Source organism: Capricornis sumatraensis, chromosome 9 (assembly GCF_032405125.1).
Source record: "Capricornis sumatraensis isolate serow.1 chromosome 9, serow.2, whole genome shotgun sequence".
NCBI classification, from domain to species: Eukaryota; Metazoa; Chordata; class Mammalia; order Artiodactyla; family Bovidae; genus Capricornis; species Capricornis sumatraensis.
In genome coordinates this window covers 39,502,585-39,527,514 of record NC_091077.1, presented here as the reverse complement: position 1 = coordinate 39,527,514, position 24,930 = coordinate 39,502,585, and the positions used below count along the sequence as shown (strand labels likewise).

The 24,930-nt window shown below is 37.5% G+C and overlaps 1 protein-coding gene across 3 annotated transcripts; it reads left to right on the top strand.

The window, feature by feature from the left end:
• Positions 1–3,054: 3,054 nt before the first annotated feature.
• On the top strand, positions 3,055–24,608 carry CLK4 (CDC like kinase 4). 3 transcript variants are annotated; one of them, XM_068979442.1, is made up of 13 exons: positions 3,055–3,164; positions 6,186–6,346; positions 11,039–11,261; positions 12,352–12,442; positions 12,843–12,909; positions 16,267–16,383; positions 16,475–16,641; positions 16,851–16,945; positions 17,194–17,323; positions 20,071–20,153; positions 23,044–23,123; positions 23,846–23,936; positions 24,019–24,608. In XM_068979442.1, the coding sequence occupies exons 2-13, from the start codon at positions 6,186–6,188 to the stop codon at positions 24,157–24,159; spliced, it is 1,446 nt and encodes a 481-aa protein (XP_068835543.1). In that variant the 5' UTR covers positions 3,055–3,164; the 3' UTR covers positions 24,160–24,608. The 3 variants fall into 3 exon arrangements, with proteins under 3 accessions (XP_068835543.1, XP_068835544.1, XP_068835546.1); XM_068979443.1 differs by lacking the exon at positions 3,055–3,164 and adding an exon at positions 9,894–9,952 and having other exon boundaries at positions 6,269–6,346; XM_068979445.1 differs by lacking the exons at positions 3,055–3,164; positions 6,186–6,346; positions 12,352–12,442 and having other exon boundaries at positions 11,138–11,261.
• Positions 24,609–24,930: the final 322 nt, after the last annotated feature.

The window sequence follows — 24,930 nt, the reverse complement described above, 5'->3', positions numbered from 1 at the left end:
ATTGAGCAAAACAGTCAAAAGCAGCTTTCATAAGCAACCTGCAAATATGTACTGAGTCGCAGCCACTAAGACACCAAAGATAATATAAATTAGGCTTTTGTCTCCATTCAAAGCACATAAGCTGCAGAGAGTAACTAGGAGCACCATAGATGTAATAAGAGAAATGCTACTCATAGGACGTTCTCAGCCTCCTGATCACAACACACTTTCAAATATTAGACCTTAATATTTAAGTGGCACACACATTTAAATACTCAAAATGACAGGAAAACAAGACAGCAACAACTACAAAGCAGACTCTGCTACCGGGTAATGTTTTGTGAGGTCTATTTATCCCTCTGTAGGTGTCCTTCCCACTTGGCTGTCTTTTAACTTATTTATATTGCTGTCTGAGCAAAACTGTGCACTTTCCTGACCACTTTCCTGATCCTCATGAGACAAAGATCTTTCATGCTCCAGCAAAAACGGTAAGTTTTCATTGATGCTAGCTTAATTTATGCCTCTGTATGCCTCAGGCTGAGTTCAACTTTACCTTGCAAGATGGCCCAGTCTACTCAGCTAAACATCCTAACTGATAGATGTTCTTGAAACAGTAAGTATAATCAGATGTAGAACCAATACATTCCACTCTATGGGCAAAATTGGTCAGCATATTTTGGTGGCTCCAGGCACACCAGTGTGCCTTGGCCAACTATTTGAGGGCTTCATCTCTAACTGGAGTACTCAAGAAGAGGGAGCTGAGTGGGAACTAATGCAGTTGGGAACGGAATCTTAGAGACAGACATCGAAGGATGGCTGAGATTTAAAATTGTAAACACAGAAATGGTGGCTATTCCAGGTGAGGAGAACAAAGTTGTCTCTTTCATTCTACAGGATATCAAATTTTCACTTCCAACTTTCCAATTATCTTTTCAACTTCACTTCTTCACTTCTTGACATGGGATACAATCTCCATAACAATTCAGTTTATCCAAAGTGGGTGGCATGTGTTCTATGATATTAGATCATGAAATGGCATGCCCTCCTTTCACTCAATGAGGTACAAACTCATTCTATTTGGTTTAGGCCTACAACAGTCCCAACTCTGCCCTCTCAGATTTGATTTCTGACTTTCTCTTTTATTCATCTGTTTGCCAGAACACAAAATCCTGACAATTTTCAGCACCAACCTTTCCTGCCGCCTCTCTAGCATCTGTCACTGTCAGCCTTTTTCTCATTTAACCCCTTCTCTCCCTTACTCTGGGCTTCCTGGGCTTCCCAGGTGGTGCTGATGGTAAAAAAAAAAAAAAAAAAAAAAAATCTGCCTGCCAATGCAGAAGATGCAAGAGACAGGCGTTTGATCCCTGGATTGGGAAAAGCCCCTGGAGTAGTTGTTGTTCAGTCACTAAGTTGTGTCTGACTCTTTGTGACCCTGTGGACTGCAGCATGCCAGGCTCCCCTCTCCTTCACTATCTCCTGGAGTTTGCTCTATTTCATGTCCATTGGGTCGGTGATGCTAATCTAACCATCTCATCCTCTGCCACCCTCTTATCCTTTTGCCTTCAAGCCTTCCCAGCATCAGGGTCTTTTCCAATAAGCTCGCTTTTCCAATCAGGCAGCCAAAGTACTGAAGCTTCAGCTTCAGCATCAGTCCTTCTAATGAATACTGGAGTAGGAAATGGCAACCCACTCCAGTACTCTTGCCTGGAAAACCCCATGGACAGAGGACTCTGGCAGGCTACAGTCCATGGAGTTGCAAAGAGTCAGACACCACTTAGCGACGGAGCACACAGATCCTTACTCCTACCTTACTCTGTCGCCAAACTTTCGGTTCTCCTCTTCTTCTGATCATTCATTTTCAGGCTTTTTTCCTGCCCCGTAAGTGCTCCTTAGGGCTTAAATTTTGACCCTCTTTTCTTACATAAAGCTCACAATGGGAAACGGTCCAGGGATTCTTACAACTGTGAAATATCTTATTTTAACTGGGCTCACTAGTTCTCATATATTATTCTCCTGGAAACCTGGGTTCGATCCCTGGGTCGGGAAGATCCCCTGGAGAAGGAAATAGCAACCCACTCCAGTACTCTTGCCTAGAAAATTTCATGGATGGAGGAGCCTGGTGGGCTACAGTCCATGGGGTCGCAAAGAGTCGGACACGACTGAGCGACTTCACATTGGTACTTTGAATAAAACCCACAGGGGTAAATAATAGGGAAAACTTTGTTAGGGAAACTTTAGCTACCAAATCTGCTCAGGAGGCAGGTAGGGAGTCTCAACAGAAACTTCTCTTTTTGTTGCTGTTTCTCTCAGGAGCATAGGCCTTAAAAAGATAAGCACCTCTGAGCTTGTTTCCTAGGCTATCCTCTAAATTATCGAAATCCATTTTTACACAGGAAGTTGCAAGCAGGCTCAACTACACTATCCCCAGCACCAGTCTGGACCTGGTTTACCGAGCCGATTTGGGGCTTGTCTCTTTCGTGATGATTGTGCCTGAGTTGAGGGATTGAGGGCGGGAGGAGAAGGGGACGACAGAGGATGAGATGGTTGGATTCCATCACTGACTCAATGGATATGAGTTTGAGTAAACTTCGGGAGTTGGTGATGGACAGGGAGGCCTGGCGTGCTGCGGTTCATGAGGTCGCAAAAAGTCGAACACGACTCAGCGACTGAACTGAACTGAGGTCCTCCGGTAGGCGGAAGGCAGGCAGCCAAAGTGCCATGGTGCGGCTCACTTGGGCGGAAGAGCAGGAAACGGAGCCTTCGTTGCCTCTGCTGAGAGGTGCTGCATTCAGAATAACCCCTCCCACAGCTGCAGACAGGCGCCACAAGCTTAGGGCGTTTCCGCCCAGTTTGACCCAGGTGCTCCCAGAACGAAAACAATCTAGGGCGCAGCCTCAACCAAAGCAGGTCTCAGGGCGGGGACTGCTCAGCGGGGAGAACTGCGTGGTGGAAGGCGGGGCCATCCCTGACGTCACGTGGAACCCGCCCCTTAGGGGTGGGGAGGGAGCGCGGGAGCTCTGTCACGCAGGCGCGTTCGCCTGGTGTGGGCGGTGCTAGAGGCTGCCGGGGGGTTGTAGGGAGACGGCGCTGCCGCCATTTTGTAGGGTGTTTGTCGCAGCTTTTGGAGCGAGAAGACGGCGGTTTGCCGACAGTTCTCGGCCAAAGGGCCTTTTGTTTTTGCGGAGGTAAGGCTTCAGGCACTGTGTTCTGGGCTGGGCGGCTTCCCAGTTTTGTAAGTCTCGAAGCCAGATGTCGGGAAAACGACGGGATTCGGGGCCTCGACGACCGGGGTGCGCTTGGGACACAGCTCTGCTTGTGACATTTAAAACCTAAAGTTGCCCGGGCGTCATAGTAGATTTAAAATCTTAGGGATAAAAGGCCTCGGCTCTGCCGCTAGGTTTTTTCAGAGCACCCAGGCCTCTCGCATCATGGCAACTTAGGCCGTGCTTCGTCCCGCCGGTCAGAGTGAGGACCTGTCTTGGAACCCTTCTAGAACCGCCTGGAGCAAGTGTACTCCTAGGTCAAACCTTCCCCTGGGTGCCTGGCCTCAGCTGTTGGTAGCATTCGGGGATTTTCCGGGGTCAGATCTCTTCTGTGCGCCAAAGGCCCTGGCCAAGTGCCCTGGCGGATAGGCTGGGGCTGTGGACTTGGGCGTCCGAGGAACTGCAAGTCTGCGAGTTCAGGTGGAATTTAGCTCGTGCTTATGAGATGTAAATATGGAGAGACTCATCCATTGTGCAGACTTTTTAAAGTGGAGCGTGTCATTATTGCAGCAGATTTGCATTTCTGATGCTTTTGAATCACACTGTCTTTGATTATTTAAGCAACCGTGGTATGCTTATCCTGTCCTTTGGAAACAGCACTCCAAACTGACCGGGTCAATCTCCTGATCTCATTTTATAGCTGTCTTTGTATGCTTGTGTTCCATACATAGACCTTCAGGCTTTTTGTTATCAGGTACATCCTCTTGGAGCCATCTAATCATAACTTTAACCTTTATAGATATTTTAAAGCCATATATATAGATATAAAATTGTTGGGTAAAATAGAGTGTTAAAAGGCAGTAGAGAATCAGGTTTCCAAGACGGATATAAGCATATCTGGTGTTTTTTTGTATCTGGTGTTTTTATTGGAAGATGTCTGATGATTCTAACATGTAGAATTCTTATTAGTTAGAGGTAATGCAGTAATTCTAGGGGGTTGGGTTTTTGTTTTTGTTTTTTGTTTTGTATGTGAAGGAACTTAATTTGTGTAACCTGGGTCTGGGATTCTTTTCTTGGGCTCCTAAGAAAATAATTGTGAATAGTAGTGAAGGAGGGCTTCCTAACAGATGAATTAAAATGAAAGTAGTGAACTTGGCTAGAGAAATAAAAAACTTTGGCTCTCTCAAGACTGTTATTTTAATATTTGCACATTGATAACTGGTTATATAAGAATTACGTTTTGTTCACAGGTGAGCTAGTTTTGGCTGGCTGACAGTAGAAGGAAAAAACTGAAGCAGACATGTTTTGCAAAAACTATGTATTAGTCATAATAATAAGCATCAAACATCAGATGGGATTTTGCTTGGTATGATTTAAGAATGCTTAACTAAGCAATTTTAAAGTTCCTGTGTGATTAAAATACAGTTGGGGTAATCAAAGGGTCAGAAGAATTCCACTAAAAATACAGTTCTTTTTATGGCTTTTCTGATGGTCTTTTTTGCTCCTTAATTTATAGTGTGATTTATTTCAGTTTCCCATATTCAAATGACCTATGAATAGGTCAAATCCAAATGCTCACTTACCAATTTCCAGTGAGAACCCTAACTAGAGTTTTAGAGCTTTTGTTTAACTTAACCAGTGTCTTATCTTTCTTTTTTAAAGCGAGCTAAAAGAGAAGCTACATATCAGAAGTATGTGTGATGGGCATAGCATTAGAATCAGTAAGAGAAGTGAGTTAAAAGACCTGAGTATTAGTGGCTTCAGCCTCTGATGGCATTTTAGCTATATTTTCTTAGGAAATACCTCCCAGGAGATGCCTCATTTCAAAATCTTTTTTAAACCATTTGAAATCATTTAAGTTTTGTTACTTGAATTCATTTGCTTGTTACTGAGTCATTTGGTCAGACTGAAGGAGGTTAACTAAGCTGGCTTTGTTCCAGTTTACCTTTTTCAGCTCCTTGCTGGGTTGTGAAACTCAGGGCCTTCAACAGAGTTTGGACAGCTGTTAAAAACGAAGCTGCTTTGTGAAAGAGCTAAGATGTGGAGAGGCATAGGGATGACTTGTTAGAATACAGATCCTAAAAAACCTAATGAAGTTTGTAGGTTGCTGTCTGATTTCGGTGTGACCATATTCGTCCTTATAGGTTCATTTTCTTAGTCATGCCAGATCTACAGCAGATACGTTTAATTTTAAGAAGGCTGCAGGATGATTTGAAAATAAACTTGTGGTTAGAAGAAATGAGTTCATAAAATGGCTTTTTATTGCTCTTCAGGTTCTCAGTTGAATACTGTGTTTTGTTCACACCCTGAGTTCTATTCAAAGCTGAGAGTCATTCTCAAGATTTAGAGAATGGAACTCTTGAGGGAGCAAAAGGATCTTCATTAGTGGCTCTTACCTTTAAAACAAAGTCATCTCCTGTATTAGTATCCCTAAGTATTTCTGTGTTACAATGTTTTGCCAGAGGTGCATGATACTTGGTGATACTTGTTTTAAACTAGCTCACCTTTAAAGTTAACATCAATAACTTAGAGTTTGATAATAGCAGTAATTTAAGAGGTTATTAGTAATTTACCATAGGAAAAAGGTAAGAAAGCTTCCCAGATGGTGCAGTGGTAAAGAATCCACCTGCCAAGACAGGAGACACAAGAGAAAGACTCTAAGCCTGAATCCTGACTCTATTTTTAAAATAGCAGTTAACGAATGTTAGTTGAAGACAAGCACCAAACTGAGAATTTATCCAGAAGAATTGAAAAAGAAAGTATTAAGGTCTCACAGTGTTATCATTTAGTACCAGGATCTGTGTGCCACTTAGAATCAATCATCTGACATACCAGTGGGATAGTGCCCCCATGCCTTGAGAAACATTACCTACAAACATCTTAGAACCTCTGTGACCCCATGTCTTAGGTGTTTTTGTATTTAATCGATATTAATGTAAAGTACCGTATTTACTAAACAAGCCGTCTCTGATTCCACAACTCACTTTTCATTTCCATTAACAGATGCGGCATTCCAAAAGAACTCATTGCCCTGATTGGGATAGCAGAGAAAGCTGGGGACATGAAAGCTACAGTGGAAGTCATAAACGGAAGAGGAGATCCCACAGCAGTACGCAAGAGAACAGATATTGTAAACCACATCACCAGTTTAAAGAATCTGATTGGTAAATTACCCTTGAACTAGTACCATTTTAACACAAATAGTTTAAATGATTTGCCATTAGCTTGTATAGCTTTCATCTGTCAAATTGTTTTTATAAATCCATCAACAAATACTCATTCAGAAAAGATCTCCTGAGTGCCTGTTATATGCTAGACATTACTGTGAGTGGAACAGAGTTCCTACCCTCATGAATCCATTTGGGACCTATGGGAGATAGTTGACCCAGTCTTGCTGCCAGTAACGGAGTGGTGTGAAATGAGACACAGAAGTGGTGATAGGACACACACGAGTGAAGTGATTAAAGGACCAGCAGGTGCTTTCGATTTGTATGTGAATACTAGGCAGATGTGTACATTGGGCATTTATTTAGGGCTCCACAAATGAGAGAGAATGAAGGGTGGGGAGAGTTACCCAAATTAGAAAAATAGTGTGCCTGTGAGAATGTTAACATGCTCTGAGGATTAGTTGCTTATGCTGGATTGTAGATAAGACCAGTAAAATATTTGGGAATTTTCAAAGCTTGGCTGTTTTAAGAACCATTCCGTTGCGTAAGCAGTAGCCAGTAATTTAGGGAAGGGCCGCGATAAAAATACCAAATGGCATGTGTCCTGTTTTAGTGTATTTTTACCAGTGTAAAATTTGGAGGTAATACATGTATATAGAATTGGAGGAATTTTGTAAAGTTCCTAAATGATTAAACAAAGCCTAGGTGAGTGGTTTCTTTCATTTTGTCCTCCATTAATTTCCCTTTCTCATTTGTTTTTGTTGGTTCTATGTTTTCTCCTTGTTTTGTGCAGATGTTCCATTGGGACTGTTTGCCAGATTGCTTTCTAAATTAGCCAGCTGGGGTTACTTTAAAAAACAGTATGTAATTTTTTTCCTTTTCCATGCTAAAACAGACCTGTTCTGCAGAACAGTGAGCTTATTGGTAATCAATGCAGACTAATTGTTCTTTACATTGTATGAAAAGAGAATCTCTGCCAGGATTTCAATGACCTGAGCTAAATTAATGTACTATAGAGATTATCTGTATCCTATATTAAATACAAAATACTCTGTAAGGCATAACATCATAATATTAATTATTCATAAGTTTATTGATTAGGTAAAAAAGAACTGATATGATTGATGAACAGTTCATTTATGTTATAATTAACTGTATAAACATGATTGTGTAATAACCGCTAGACTCATAGTTTCTTCTTGGCACCAGAGATGTCTGGTGGTAATTACTCTCCATAATCTGGAGTAGTCTAATAGTCTTTCTAAGATTCAAAACTTTACAAGAGTGTTTTTTAATAAAATTACTGAAAAAAATGAAAAATACAGAAATGTATGAAGGTAATTTTGATAGGATGCTAATCCCCCATTATTTGGATATAAAATTATTTCTGATTATTTTTAAAAATACTTATGTGTACAAATCTTTGCCTCTGGTATTTCTTGCAAATAAATTCTAAGAAGAGACAGGACAGTTTAGAGTGTGAACTCTTAGAAGACTCTTGCTACATATTTATGTATTTTTCCAGAAAGTTTGTACCAAGTTATATTCCCTACAGCTTGCTCCTTCATTCTCTCATCAGTCTTGGTTATTTTGAAATGCCAAGAATAGTGTTTTGTTATAATTTGAATTTTTAAATTTCTGTTGAGTTTGTCCTCTGTCATATATTTACTGACCACTGAACATTATTTTTTTTAATTGTTCATTTTGAACATTATTTTTTATTCTTAGCCTTTTTCCTATTAAAGTGTATTTTCCTGACTGATTTATAAGCAGTTTTATTGTATATGAGTTATCGTACCTTTTTTCACGTATATTGTGAAGTGTCTTTATTTTCCTGATTCATAAGTAGCCTGTGAATTGCCCGGTTTCTACAGGCTTGATTGGTTAATTCTGCACAGAAAAACTGATGTAGCTGTGAACACTCATTTTGTATCCTTAAATGTCTTCCTGTAACATAGAGTTGTCGTTGTTTAGTCGCTAAATCATGTCTGCACTCTTCTGACTGCAGCCCTCCAGGCCCCTCTGTCCATGGTATTTCCCAGGCAGGAATACTGGAGGGGTTGCCATTTCCTTCTCTAGGGGTTCTTCCCAACTTAGGTATTGAACCTGTGTCTCCTGCATTGGCAGAGGGATTCTTTATTGCTAAGCCACCAGGGAAGTCCCTGTAACCTAAGAATATCAAGCCGTACACAAGTGACTCTCAAACTGTAGTGTGAATAGGATCACCTTGGAGGTATGTTTAAAAGGCATATTACCAGATTATTCAGTGAGCCTCACCTGAGGCCAGGGATCTTCATTTTAAATAATTCATTATTTTGATATTGTTAATAAACCATCCTCTGAGAAACGCTGTTTTAAGCTCTTCAGGCTGGCATGCAAGATTCTGGATGATCTGTTCCCAGCTTATTTGCTTATGCATCCCTATTTGAAAATTGCTCTTGCTAAAATTGTTTCCTAAGTAATATGTAGACAAACTCATCTCTGAGCCACTGTGGTTAAAGTGCTCTATAAATGTCAGATGGTAATATGCCATTTTTATCCCGTCTCATTTCTTCTACTTTTTACTTTGTCCAAATTCTGATTTCCCTTTAAGATGTAAATCTTCTCTTTTTCATGAGATTTTCCGTGACTGTTTTAAGCATTTTGAGATTTTTTTTCCCCCTCTGTGACCCTAAGCACTCATATACAGGCTTTTGGCATTTCCTGCATTGTTGAGTCATTATTTGTTGGCAGAGATTTTTGCCTCATATATATTTTTTATCTCCCACAGGACCTGTGTGGAAATAAAAAGGAATGAGCATAGCCTCATTAGTCTTGGCTATTTTGAAGAACTATAGTGAAATATTCACTGGGTGATTAGTGAATATTTTTAGAAATGAAATCAATCTGTTCATCCCGTTCACTCTGTCCATGTAGCCTTTATAATTCTGTAGACTTTGTTTATGTAATCTCTAAGCTTTGGTTGTTACAGGTTGAAGAAGTCCTCAGCTTTTTATTCTCATGGTATTACTTCACCCTGTCTGTGTTATTCTGAAGATTATGGTTATCAGCATCTCTAATCTCATGCACCAGTCCAGCTAAAGATAATTAGTGTTAGTTTTTTTTCTGATAAATTTTGGCCTTTTATGGGAAGGATGCCTTACAGGATTAAACAGGTGTGCCCTTCGGAGTATAGTAATGTCTAGCTTGATGTAGATACCATGTGGTTCCAAGCAACTGATAGACGACCTAAAGTCTTACCCTAACATCCTGAATTGTTTCTCCAGTGGCTAGAACTTAAGGCTGACACTGGAGAAAGGGGAAAAGGGGTTTCTGCATCTCCCCAGCCTGGATTTGATGCCAGCCCTGTTGAGTAAGAGTTTTAGAGATGCTTCTCCTTTACTTCTGCCTAAACCAGCTCCCCTGTGAAAAAGAATGACAGCATATTCTGGGGAACAGAAACCTATTGGTGAGGGCAGTCTAGTCAACATCTGTCACGCCGTTGCTTGTTAGGATTATTTTAGCTGATGTGTCTGACTGGGCAGGTGTCCCCTCTCTCCCTCAGTGCTCCATGTGCATCCCTCTTGAAGCTTCACACTCTGTTGAAGAGGACTCTCATCCCAGGTAGAGAGGGGGATGGGAAACTGGGCCAATTGAATGTGTGTCTTTTTCTTTCCGTCAGATCAAGGCTGCTTAACTGAAATCCATTTACTTCCTGAGGTCCATGGCCTCTGAAATTTCTCGCCAAATTTTGTTTATGCGTTTTGCATTTCTTATGGGACAGGGTCCATATCTTTTCTCAGAATTTCAAAGGGATATGTAGATTCAGAAGTTAAGCACTGTGGTACCAGGTGATGCTATTTTCCCTGAATTCTTGTTTATTTCTCACGCAGGAATGACAGGAAATTCGAAATACACAGGGAAGTAGGGGGTTGGGTAATCCTAAGCAAGCAATTACAAGATCTTTTTCCCATTTAAGAGGAATATATTTTAGATATCTTTGGCACATGAAGCAGCCTTCAAAAACTGTGTTGTCTATTTCTTAGAGGATATAGGAAGCTGGGAATAGAGAAGATGGGATAGGTGAGGTGTAAAATTGGCGCACACAATAGGATTTAGAATGTGCTCTTCAACCATAGCAAATCATTTTCCTTCTAGGGATCTTGGTTTAGCCATCTATAAAATGAAAGGGCTGAAATATATTTGATTATAGCTCTGATTCAGCTTTCTTGAGAAAATTCTCTGTGCCAGAGAAATCTAAAATTCACTTACATTAAGAAAGGAATCCTTTTTGGCCTGTCTCGTATTGTGTATAGTTCTGAAAAAAGGAAGAGAGCTTAGTTACAGATGGGTATATCCTAAGACTGATGAATTTCAGAAGAGCGGTTTTGTGAATTTTCTTTGGTCTTAACTTTGACCAGAAGATAAAGGGACTCTTAAGTAAGCACTGAATATGTTGAATGATTTGACTCAAACTTTATTTCTTGATAGTAGTATATGTTAGTAGAAATATATGAACACATTTACTTGTTGGTTAAAGTAAAATTATTTAAGTTTTATGAGTTAAGTATAAACTGATCCATCAGTTTTTACTTTTTTCTTTTATTGAGTTAGCTGTTTAAACCAGCAGTACTTGAGAGAATGTTTTATTTTTAACCATACTATTCTAGAATGAAGAGTGTAATTTTTAATACTTTAATGTGTTTGCAGTCATTATTTAGAAGCAAGGTCCTTGAATGAGAGAGATTATCGGGACCGGAGATACATTGATGAATACAGAAATGACTACTGCGAAAGATATGTTCCTAGACATTATCACAGAGACATTGAAAGCAGTTATCGAATCCACTGCAGTAAATCTTCAGTCCGAAGCAGGAGAAGCAGTCCTAAAAGGAAGCGTAATAGACACTGTTCAAGTCATCAGTCACATTCGGTATGATTCATTTTGTTTTTATTTTGGGTGGATACTTACTTGTGTGTAAAAGCTCTTATTGGGCCAATAGTTTGGAAAAGTTTATAATACTGTATGAATATAATTGTGTTTAAATTACTTGAATCCTTAAAGGAAGTATCAAAATTCTTAAAACTAATCTGTATTTATTGCTATTAGTTAGCCCTCATTTACCTACATTTACTCATTTTCTGTAGACCAGATCATGAGTTTCATCATTTTAATATTTAAAATATTTTTATGCTTTATAACATCTTATAAAAAGAAAAGGCACCCATCTTTTCTTTCAAACTTTTTTTCTGAAAGAAACCTGTTTCCCAATACTTGGAAACAAATATAGAAAGTTGCACTGGTGGATACTTAATCCTGAATATAATACAGTCCCATAGCACAGTGCATCATTATTGCAATTAGTTACGTTGTAGTTCTGAAAGTGGGTGCCGAATGGGAAATTAAATGTCCAAAAAGCCTGTTCTTTTTTTAAATTCACATATCTTCACTTGTTTGATAAGTAAACTGAGTTAATTATTTTCCTTCCCAAGTTTTCTTCACTAGAACTAGCATTGATTAGATTGAACATTGGAATTAACTAGCCTTTATTGTCCCCTTATATTTTAATCATGTATGTTTAAAAATATTGCTAAATAATAAATTCGTTGAACTAATATTGACATTTCAAAACATTTTTCTGACAAACTAGACATCCCAACTCACAGCATATGCTATTTTATAACAAGAGATTAATAGATCATGACATTTGCATTCTTTAAATTTCAGACTTCAATTAAGTCAGTATTTTAAAGAGACAATTGTGTTGTTTTTTTTCTATTGCCACTTTAAGTATCTTATCTGAAAATCTGTTCCTTGCCATGTTTTTCTTCTGTAACATAAACTGTGCCCTGTGAATTTCTGGGGACTGAATTTGAAATTGCTCCTGCCAACTGTTCGTGGCCTGGTGCTTATCTGAATGCCTGAATATCTCCCCGCTGAATGAATTGCGTATTCTGCCCTGAATTCACTCTGATATATTGATTGGCTGGACGATCTTGGTGCTGCCCACTTGCCGTTCCAGAAGAGCCACCGAAGGAAAAGATCCAGGAGTATAGAGGATGATGAGGAGGGTCACCTGATCTGTCAAAGTGGAGACGTTCTAAGAGCAAGATGTATAGAATATTTTTCAACACTTTTTAAACTTTGCAGACAGAATAATCTTTTTAAGAATAGTTTGTCAGCGGGGGGCTAAAGAACTCTTCATTGCTTTTTTGTTTTGTTTTTCGTGGGTTTGTTTGTTGTTCTTTTGTATTTCTTCTTTTCTATAGAGTTTAAATATTTCTACTCTAAAGTTCCAAAATAATCAGTGGAATTTGAGATTAGAGCAAGAAAGATAGCTCTGTCTGAATTGTTTTTGTAACAGCTGAAAATAAAATAATTTTGAGTGCTGAAACCTTAGTTATGCTTTGATAGAGATCATTTGAAAATATTCCACACTTAAGCTTTCATTGTTTGAATAACTGATAATTTGTGCTCAGGTACTTATACTTCTTTCTCCCCCCCTCACTTTAGATGAAATCGTGGACACTTTGGGTGAAGGGGCCTTTGGCAAAGTTGTAGAATGTATTGATCATGGCATGTAAGTTTGTTTTTTCTGTTTTGAATATTCTAATATTTTTGGTGGGGAAGGATCCATAATTTGGATGAAACTGAATTTAACTGGTAGCTATTTGTTTCCTGGTAGGTATAAGTATTCAAAATTTCTTTAACTGTATGATTTATTTACCATGAATGTGAATTTTGATCAGGCATGTTGAACATTATCAGATGGAGTCAATTGAAATTAAAGTGAGTGGTCCAGTGAAGAGTTTCTGAGAACGTAGGCCCTTAGCTTTTTAAAAAAGATTTGGAGTGCTTTACCCCACTTCTGAATTGCAAAGACAATAAAGCATGGCTAATCTTGGTTCAAAAACCTTTATTTCCAAAATATATTATTTGCATATTAGGGTCAGCTTCTTAAACTATGAAGAAATTACTTAAAGCCTACAGAATAAAGTTCAGATTGAGTTATACTAACCTTTTTGTTACTTGATCCTCTCTGCTTCATTTTTCATGTTTTGCCCTAGAATGTGTATTTTGTGGTTACAGGTTTTTTTGTAAGTGAAACTTGTAAAACTGTTGAGTGAAAAGTGCACATTTTTAAATTGACATCTAACTTTGTCATCATAAAATAGTTGAGGGTATAATTTCCAGCTTATTTTAAGTGTTGATTTTTTTTAGTAAACATGTATCCTTATGTTTAGGGGACAATAGCTTCATACTTCCTGTCATCCAGGAACAAACTTTTCTTGACTACTTAGAAATGCTTTTTCCTTGAACTTATTTTTACTCCACTTTTCATAAAGAACATTTTCCTAAATGTCTTGTTTTATCACCCTTTTCTCTCTACCACAAAAATGTGAACATAAAGTAACATTTTAAGATATTTTGAAATACTTTGACTTCGTGAAAGTGTTAGTCACTCAGTTGTGTCTGACTGTTTGTGACCCCATGGAGTGTAACACGCCAGGCTCCTCTGTCCATGGAATTCTCCAGACCAGGAATACTGGAGTAGGTAGCCATTCCCTTCTCCAGAGGATCTTCCCAACACAGGGATCAAACCAGAGTCTCCTGCATTGTAGACCAATTCTTTACCATCTAGCCATCAGGGAAACCCCACTTTGACTTATCAAGGTTGCTAAAATAATCCAAAGAATTCCCATGTATTCTTCACCCAGATTCCACAAATTTAACATTTTATAGTATTTACTCTTTCATTCTCGATATTTGCATATTATATGTATTTTCAAATTTTGGCTACTAATTTGCAGGTTAGATTCAGATTTCACTAGTTGTCCCATTAAAATTTTCTTAAAATATCTTGAGATTCCAAGACTTGAGTATTTGAGACATTCCAATTAATAGTATTCAATTTGATCAAGTACACAAAGATCTGTTACAGATTTTGATACTAGACCTAAAATGGGTTTCACAAGGTGGCTCAGTGGTAAAGAATCTGCCTGCAATACAGGAGACCTGGGTTTGATCCCTGGGAGGAGAAGATCCCCTGGAGGAGGAAATGGCAACCCACTCCAGTATCCTTGCCTGGAATACCCCATGGACAGAGGAGCCTGGCGGGCTACAGTCCATGGGGTTGCAAAGAGTCAGACACAGCTAAGCACTCACCACGCATGGTTACTACAGTAGCATTAGCTAACACTGTTACCCATCTTTCATTTTTATAGCTATTAGCCCTTAGAAGACTTGGCTGTACAATTAAACAGATGAGACAAGAAGTTTTGTCACAGCAGTTTTATAGTAATTCTTTTTTTAAATCCTTTTATTTTTAATTGAAGGATAATTGCAGTACATGTTGTGTCGGTTTCTTGCATACATCAGCTTGGATCAGCCATAAGTATACATAATGTCTTCTCCCTCTTGAACTTCCCTCCCCATCCCACCCTTCTGGATTGTCACAGAGACCCCAGTTTGAGTTCCCTGAATCCTATAGCTAATTCCCGCTGGCTATCTGTTTTACATATGGTAGTGATTATGTTTCCATGATACATGTAGTAATTCTTTTAAGCCTTGAGATATATACATCATAGATTTTATAATCATCAAAATAACTTTTGAATGATTTACCAGCCTATAACTTCTTTAGGACCTTCTTAAGCGAATTGGAAAGATTAGCTATCCAGCCACTAGAAAAATTTGTTTGCCTCAAAGATTTTTCTTTTTTTTTTTTTGGACATCCTAGAGCACATACCTTGCCATACTAATCTTCACATCCATGAGGTTTTTTCTAACATGAAAAGGCTATAGTGAAGAAAACAGGTTTGAATGCTGGCTTGTTTCCAAAAAGGTCAGCTTATTAGGAAGGAGGACAAAAGGAAGTTGCAGATTTGGAAACCTTTGTCCTCAAAAGCATTCAGAGATGTATCTTTGGCGGGGCGGGAGGAGGGTGGCCTCACATGGCTTGCAAGATCTCAGTTCATCATCAGTGATCATACCTGAACCCACGGCAGTAAAAGCCTGTGTCTTAACTACTTGACCACCACTTCCCTCTATACTTTGTAGGAAGTATTCCTTGGTGGCTCAGATGGTAAAGAATCTGCCTGCACTGTAGGAGACCTGGTTCAGTCCCTGGGTCGGGAAGATCCCCTGTAGGAGGGCATGGCAACCCATTCCAGTATTCTTGCCTGGAGAATCCCGTGGTCAGAGGAACTTGATGGGCTATAGTCCATAGGGTCACAAAGAGTTGGACACGACTGAAGCAACCTAGCACACACATGCACATGGACGCCCCAGTCTAAAGCACACTGCCCTAGATTGTAGCTATTTTCTACCTATTGGCATCCCTGAATGAACTAAACATTTTTTCAGCTTCATGACTTAATGATGGTGTCTCTTTGCTGGAATTTTCTCCCAAATCTGATGAATTGATAGTTGTCTTTCAGGGCTCAGTTGTGTGTCTCCTCTTTTCTGAAGATGTCTAAACTGCCCTAACCCCAATCAATAGGTTCTTTCTTCTGTCTACTCCATGTCAAGCACTTGTAACCTTTATGATAAGTTGTTTGTATCTGTCTTTTCCATTAAACTGAGATACATAGGACAAGCCTTTTTTAATCACTAATATCTGTGCACCATCTGTCACAGTCAGTCTCTCTTTGTGAATGACCAAATGCTTTCAGCAGTAGTATATTCTATTCAAGGTTTATATTTTTATCCTCCTCCAAAAGGGGAAAAAAAATCTCAGTAAATTTAAACTTTTGGAAACAGATATTAGCATTCACAGGTATTAAGAGAATCATCACTCCATGTAAAGTGAATTTTGTTTAAAATGTTTTAAAAACCATTAATATAGAGCTGCTATAATAATGCCCTGAAAGATTATTTTAGGATGCATGTCTTCAACCACCTCCTGTACATTCATCCTTCTCCTTTTGTTTCTAAGGGATGGCATACATGTAGCAGTGAAAATTGTAAAAAACGTGGGACGATATCGTGAGGCAGCTCGTTCAGAAATCCAAGTATTAGAGCATTTAAATAGTACTGATCCCAATAGTGTCTTGTAAGTATAAACTTGGAACTGTGATCCATCACATTACATGAAATAGTCAAAGTTCTAGGAACTGAATCATTTTTATTTTGATCTGTTTTAGCCGATGTGTCCAGATGCTAGAATGGTTTGATCATCATGGTCATGTTTGTATTGTGTTCGAACTCTTGGGACTTAGTACCTATGATTTCATTAAAGAAAATAGCTTCCTGCCATTTCAAATTGACCACATCAGGCAAATGGCATATCAGATCTGCCAGTCAATAAATTGTAAGTACACTTTGTTAAATTTTTAAATACCAGTAAATTAAAGTTTTTATTATATAAGTAACATATCAAAGCATTGTCACTAAAACTGCACATATTACAAGTAAAGATGAAACTGCTTTTGATTCCTGCGTCTATCACCAATCCTCCCATCCCCCAATATAGATTAAATTTGTCAGTGAAACTAATAATATCTTTTTGTTCTTTTGTAGTTTTGCATCATAATAAATTAACCCATACAGATCTGAAGCCTGAAAATATTTTATTTGTGAAGTCTGACTATGTAGTCAAATATAATTCTAAAATGGTAAGTTAAAGACTTGTTTTAATTTGGGTAGTTATCTTTAAAATTAAATTAGCTTGATATGATGCTTGGATGAGAAATTTTACCTCTAAGACTAATTATATCCTGGTGTTTAACCCCAAAAGGGTAATCCTTTGCCTTTCTCATGGGGTTATATTGAAAATCAAAAAGGGAATTTATGGGCAAGCCTTTTGGAATAGTGCTGTAAAGTATTTTATATATTGATCTTTGTGTTTACTCAACTTTTCTAGAAACGTGATGAACGCACACTGAAAAACACAGATATCAAAGTTGTTGACTTTGGAAGTGCAACATACGATGATGAACATCATAGTACTTTGGTATCTACACGGCATTACAGAGCTCCAGAGGTCATTTTGGGTCAGTAGACACCAGACTTCCCGATACTTTAATTGAAAACGACATTTTTGTTCTGTACAGCTTCTATTGCGGGGGGCCAGGTAGTGGGTGGATAGTTGTGATTTTCTTAGCAGTGTACAGAAAATGTTTTCTGTTTCCATAAAAGCTGTCTGGTCATTGCTATAATTATTTTTCCTAAGTGGGAATAATATGATACCATCTGTAAAGATATTCCAAGTGGTCGTTATTTTTTAACAAGTCAGTCTTACGTGATCATAAGAGAACAAGTTCTGTTGGCTTAATTACATCATATTGTGGTTTTTGAAGTGATGGGAACACCTATTTTTGTCTCATCACTGAAGCTTGGTGCTGATGAAAATGCTGAAGATCTAGTGGGCAGACATCTGTATGCAGGGTGTAAGAGGGAGCTTAGGGAAAGAGCATCTTGTGCCTCAAAATTTATAAGTTAATCACCAGGTCATGTTGATAGAGCTGGGAACTCAGATGGCTTTGAGGGGCTTGGAGACAGTGGGGAAAATTCAGATCAGGTGACACTGGGAGATACAATAGTTAAATGAAATAACCATAATACTTGGCTGAATGTAAGTTTCGACTGAGGTTGGATAGTAAAAACATTTTCATGGTATCACTTTTTACCTTTTTGTCCAAGAAGACTGGTAGTTCAGAATAGGAGTATGAAATCAAGCTGATGATGATTATCTAGAGTAGAGGATTGGTAAAAGGGTAAGGAAATTAAGAATATTTTATAGAACTAGCCAGTAGAACTTTCCATGATGATAGAAGTATTATATCTGCACTGTCCAATATGGTAGCCATTAGTAGCCGTAAGTAGACTACTGTGCACTTGCAGTGTGGCCAATTAATTTAAATTTTAGATTTAAATAGTGATGTGTAGTTAGTGACTACTACATAGGACAGTGCAGGTTTAGAGCTTGTCTTTGAGGTTGATGTTACTAGGATTTCTGCTTAGTGTGATCTGAAAGAATCTGTTGCAGTAGTTTAGAAAGTATGTTCATGGTTGAGGACTGAAGGCTGCACTGAAGGTAAGAGAGAAGTGTTTGGAAAGAGACGTGGATGGAGAGGTATTTTCAGAGCTTAAAAAGACATAAACTTGCTGGAACTTCCCCAGTGGTTAAGTGGTTAAGATTCTGCTTTTCTACTGCAGTGGGTGTAGGAGACTTGAGATCTTGCGTGCTGTGCAGTGCAACCAAAAAATTAAAAGAGATAACTTGCTGTGTTTTATTAATTTTAAGAAGCAGATTTTCTCCCACATTTTAACATATGGGAGAACACAAAACAATTGGCATTTTTTTCTTTGTTATTGGCATGTAAAACGGCAGTGTATCTTACACTCAGTTAATGGCCTTTTCCTAGGTTGGGTAAGATAGAGTGATTCTTGGTATTAATACAGTCCCATGGGTGGCCAGGCTGTAAATAGTTGATACAAATCCGAAACTGGGGTTCTTGGTCTTCAGGAGAAAAAAGAAGAGATGGAAAAATTAGAAGCATTCATTATGTGTTTGTGTGAAGTGTTACTCCTGAAGATAAAGGCAGAATTAGTTTGAAGAGGAAGTTGTAAGAGGAAGACAGTTGAGCTTACATCTTGAGGGTGTGGGTAATAAACAGAAGTTGGGAAATTCTGGTAAAACTGAATGATGTGAAATTCCAGAGTGTTAGAGCTAACCCATAACAGAATGAGATGATGTACAGTGGTATGCTACAGAACGTTACGGTCATTTGCTAGAAAGCTGGACTGGGAGAAAGGAGTGATTGGAAAAGAAAACTTTCATCTTAGGTCCAAGCTCTTAATCATTTGCAAATTTTTTATGTGTTACTGTAAGTAGAAACAGACTCCATCTTCCATTTGTTCAAATGATAACACCCTGTGAGGGTTAACAAAAATGGCTAAAGCATAAGTTCCTTGCATATATCGTTCCTTCCTTTGTCTTTAAATTCAGTGATACTTCTAGAAGAAATTAAAATGTCTTTTAAAGTGGGTTTTTAGTACATTATTGTTGTATTAAGTACTTAAACTTTGGAAGAGGAAAACATCTGTGGTTTCCTCGTTTCTTTCTAATTAAATATAGACTTAAGGCTAGGTGTCTTTTTCTTTTTTGAATATTACTGTTGATAGTTCTGAAGGAGAAAGTATAATATAGATCATGTATAGACAATCTGAAAGTACATATATAGATACCTCTGTGTGAACTTTCAAATGACTATTTCTGCTTATGGGTGCTTAGAATATCTGTAATATCTATTACATCTGTATCTATTATAATTCCTACATAATTTATGTGGTACAGTATTTCTTTTAATGGAAGCAAACGCAGATATCAAGCTGATAATTGATAGGGGGTTAGTAATTGCATTCTGAGGATAATTGTTGATCTGTATTTGCATTAATAAAATGTAAAATGTAAAGTTTCATAAGAACAGCCATGAACTGGATATAACAGAGTTCCTCTTTGCATAAGCAATTTAAAGACTGTGAAACATTTGCTAGTCTCTTGTTTTACATAAAAAGCCTATTCCCCTAGGTTAAAATACTATAATTTTGATATAAGGATGTGGAGGACTCAAAGGATACTGAATAATGTTTGCTATAAAACTAAAAACATAAGCTGTGGATTTACTATCATTCTTCTAAATGGTCTATATAAAGAGAGCACCCACATAGGAAAAAATCTAGTGTATTAACAGTTAAATTGTTGCATAATAAAATGCTTGGTTTTGTTTTTAAATAGCTTTAGGTTGGTCTCAGCCTTGTGATGTTTGGAGCATAGGTTGCATTCTTATTGAATATTACCTTGGTTTCACAGTCTTTCAGGTATGTATTTACTAAATGTTATTTACTAATTCTTTGCTTTATATATGTATGTATGTATTTTTGGCTGCACTGGGTCTTCATTGCTATGCACAGGCTTTCTTTGGTTATGGTGAGCAGGGGTTCCTCTAGTTGCACTGCACTATAACGAGCTTTAAATGTTAAAGACCTGTTAAGTTTTGGTTTCTATGTTGGAAAGTTGCCATTGTGTATCAGTATTCTTAAGATTAAAATTTGCATGTGCAAAATAGTCATCCTCTAAAACCATAGTGGAATGAAATACTACTCTCAGTGAATGGTCATAATTCATTCTGCATGTGATTGTAGATTTTAAACATATGGTTCCTATTGAATATGAAAAACATGGTTCATGTGACCGTGATCCATTTTGTGTGTGTGTGACATGCTTTCATAAATTTATGTTAGTGCAACTATGGTCAGTTTTCATTCAGCTCTGGTTATGTTGCACTTGAATTCAGAAACAGTACGTTGTATCAAGCATCTGTGACACTTTAGGCACATTTCTAAGCACTACGTGTACAAAAATGAAAAGACAATATCTCTGACCTCAAAGAAGTCATACACAAGATAGATAATGCGAGAACTGTTGAGTATAATGTGCTATTTGTTAAAATGGAACATTGTAAAAAGTGTGGTGGAAACCCAGAAACAGGGCACAGTTAAGTTTCCTTAGAGAAGGCATCACTGAGGAAAATAGAGAGTTTAATCCATGCTATGAGGAGGAGTAGGAGTTTGTCATAAGGCCAGAGTGTGTGTGGTGACCATATCAGGAAGAAGAAATTGTGTTCATAAATGCAGCGGGCATACAGAAAGGTACTGTAGTTGAGGAAGAATGAATAGTGCTCTCAAGTGTTTTGGATAAATAGAAAAATAGTGTCAATAGGCAAGTACTGACACTTGTAGTGTACTCATTTGCCATAGAAAGATATTTGTTTTATCCTACAAGTCAGTTCAGCCCCTCAGTCAAGTCCAACTCTGTGACCCCATGGACTGCAGCATGCCAGGCTTCTCTGCCCTCCTGAAGCTTACTCAAATACATGTCTATTGAGTTGGTGATAAAATTCAACCATCTTATCCTCTGTCATCCCCTTCTCCTGCCTCCAGTCTTTCCCCAGCATCAGGGTCTTTTCCAGTGAGTCAGTTCGCTGATCCTACAAGTCAGTGGTTTGCAGATACAGACTGGTCTAAAATGAAAATGATTTTGTACAGCTACCATTCTGGCTTTCAAGTAGAAATTATCCTTCCTTGTTTTTTGTTGTTTGGTGGGGTGTTTTTTTTTTTTTTCTTTTTGTATTAAAATGTCCTTTTTAAGAGATGATAATAGTTATTTTTTAAAAAAATAAGTCTTTACTTGGCAAAGTAAAAGGACAAAAATGTTATTTAGGTCTCCACATTTTTTCCTTGTAATTTTACTTAATGTCTGAAAGCTCAAACTCTTGAAAGCTTCAAGTGGTGTAACCATTGAAGAACTTGAAATAGGGTTGTAATATGATCAAAGTATGTTCTGGGCAGAGTGAGGGCTGTTAGGGAGTTCCTAGCTAATTCTGTCAAGGTTGATTTGAGGTTACGACAGTGCAGGATGAGGAGGAAGCTGCGATGAATTAAAAGTCGTTTAGGTGGCGGTTGCAGAATACATGTGTTTACTACTGTGGGGCACTTCATGCTTTTGTCTGATCTGTACTGAGGTTGTTAAAAGTACTCTAGATAAGTTTGATATCTAGAAAGTAGCTATTGTGCCATTCCTAGGAGGTGGTACCTGATTTTGTGGTAGTAAGCTGTAGGGTCAAGGGAAAAGTTGAGCATAGTGCATGCTTTCTTCATTCTGACACACAAAAAAATTTTTTAATGGTTTTATGGTTATAAATCACTGGGATCTTAAGCATGGATTATTAACTTTGGTTTGAGATTCGGTTTATATTTGGATTCCACCCTCCAAAATGTCTTCAGCTAAGGTGCTTTGTGAAGATACGGAGCTTGTATTATTTATTCCTGTCATGAATTAAGAATATAATTTTGAGAGCAGTGTGTTAGGCACAGTAGTTAATGGGTTTAAAAAGCATTGCTCACAGACTGCTCTCCAGAGCAGAGGTTGGCAAACTGTATCCTGCCTGATGTCTGCTTTAAACAATGAAAAAGAATATGTGATAAAGACCATTTGTGACCATCCAAGCCTAAAATATTTGCTATCTGGTCCTTTATAGAAAAATTGCCAGCCTCTGCTCAAGGAGTGTATGGTTTCAGCTGTCAGTTTAACAGTTTATTCTACTTTAGCCAAAACTCTGTTACTATGTAATGTAAGAATAAAACTTTCACTTGGGTTCACAGCTCAAGTTTCCTCATTTATGAACTATATAATATTGAGCTAGTATCTTAACCTCTCTGAAAGTCATGTTCCCACATACTTAGCTCTGGGTTGTAAGAATTACTGGGATTGTATTTTTGTTATCTAGGATTAGGAAGTGTTACAAGGTTGCTATCCATTCAGTAAATGGAGGTTAGTTAAGCAACTGATAAAATGAGACAGATTTTTGGTAATCTTCCAGTAAATACAAATAAATAAGGAAAAACTGTTCAGTTTTACATTAAACAAATTATTCAAACTTTGTAAATCAACTCTACGGCAATAAAATACATTTTAAAAACCTGTTCACCATCTGCTATACAGCCCTTACTGATCCAGTTCAGAAAGACTTCAATTTTACTGGCTTGCATTAGATAATACAGCTCATGCAGTTATAGTCCTCTGAAATGGAGTGTAATATGAATTGTATAATTGTCTAACCTGGTCCTTTTACAGAAGCACTGTTTTGTTTCCCTTTATTGCATGTACAGAAATGGGAAGTGCTAAGTTTCTTTTTCCTACTTTTTTTAGACTCATGATAGTAAAGAGCACCTGGCAATGATGGAACGAATATTAGGACCCATACCAACACACATGATTCAGAAAACAAGGTATGTTTTCTAAGATTAAAGCCCTTGGGTACATACAGTGGCCTATACTCACACTACAGAAAATCCATCTTTGTTATTGCTTATTCCAAAAACTTGTAGATTGTGGATTTTTTTCATGAAGTAAAGTTTTTTGAAAAGTAATTCAGTGTTTACTTTGTGATCTAGTAAATAAGATGGTGTTTTTATATTCAGGCTAACCTTTGCATAAATGTTTTCCTAGGTCAATACAAAAATAATACACAGAGTAGTAAAAAGACCTTGATTTTGGAGTCATATCAGTCTTAAGTTTGAATTCCACACTTTTGCTAACTAGTTATATGTCTTTGGACAAGATACTATATAAGAGGTTTCAAAACATAGCTTTACCACAAGTCACCCGTAGAATTGTTAAAGGTTTTCAGCCTCATTCCAGATCTAATGACATCAGAATTCACACAAATGGTTATAGGAACCTGTTTTTAAAGCTGGCATTGTTACACATGTGGTATTTGGGAGCAACTTAGGTGGGATACTAAAACCTTACAGGGTACAAGATTAAGAAAGATATAATTTAAGATATCTGATAAATAATTATTGTTGAGATTTTTAGAAATTGTGTGCTTATGTATATAGAGATAGCTGCTTATGGTTCAGGGTTCTGTCTGTTACCCCTGTTCTCTGGTGAGGGCAGGGTAAGCATGTGAATCTTTTTTAAAACTAACCAAGACTTCTCTTTCCTGTAGAAAACGCAAGTATTTTCATCATAATCAGCTAGATTGGGATGAACATAGTTCTGCTGGTAGATATGTTAGGAGACGCTGTAAACCGTTGAAGGTAAGAAAAAAAAGATACGTGGTTTTTTTTTTTAACTTTTAAACAGTTTTTTAATGTCCTTTAACATCATTTTTCTCCTCAGGAATTTATGCTTTGTCATGATGAAGAACATGAGAAACTGTTTGACCTCGTTCGAAGAATGTTAGAATATGATCCAGTGAAAAGAATTACTCTGGATGAAGCATTGCAGCATCCTTTCTTTGACTTATTAAAAAAGAAATGAAATGGAAATCAGTGGTCTTATTATACTTCTCTAGAAGAGATTACTTAAGACTGTGTCAGTCAACTCAACATGCTAATATTTTTGTAAACATTAAATTATTTTGTACATTTAAGTGTAAATACAGTATGTTTTGTATCAATAGCATAATTGTCTTATTAAGCAAACATGGTCTTGATAATGAAATATAAAAGCTAAAATTAATTTTCCTTTTTTGAGATTAATTACCATTTTTAAAAACCTTTGGAATATCCTTTGTGTCCAGTGATAATTGTGATTGACCTTGTGTTTTGTACATGAAAGTTGACTCTTTGAAGTGATTTTTTTTTTCTTTTTTTGAGTAAAAGAAAATCTTGACTACTTCACTCTTAAATGACTATACCTCACACTTTTAATTTTTTTTCTGTAGTTGTTGAACAGGTAATAAGTATTACTAATTCTCAGTAGGCAGATATTAGAAACCAGATCCGATAGGAAATGTTTGCTGTTGAAATTTCATTAAATTTTAAGTACTGTGTTCTGTTTCCTTGGGTGATGTCAGTGGTGGTAAGTAGCATGGAAAGACATCAACTTGTGCATCGTGATAGGTTAAGGAAACCACATACACACTTCCTTTAAGATTAAATGGGAGGTTAGCTTGGAAAGCCCTATTTTCCAATGGCTATTTATATCACATACATAGAAATAGAAGTTCTGATTACTGAGGTTTTTAATGCCAAATCTTCAGGTGTTGAAATTGCTAGTATCTGTTTCCTTATCATATGAAGTATAAAC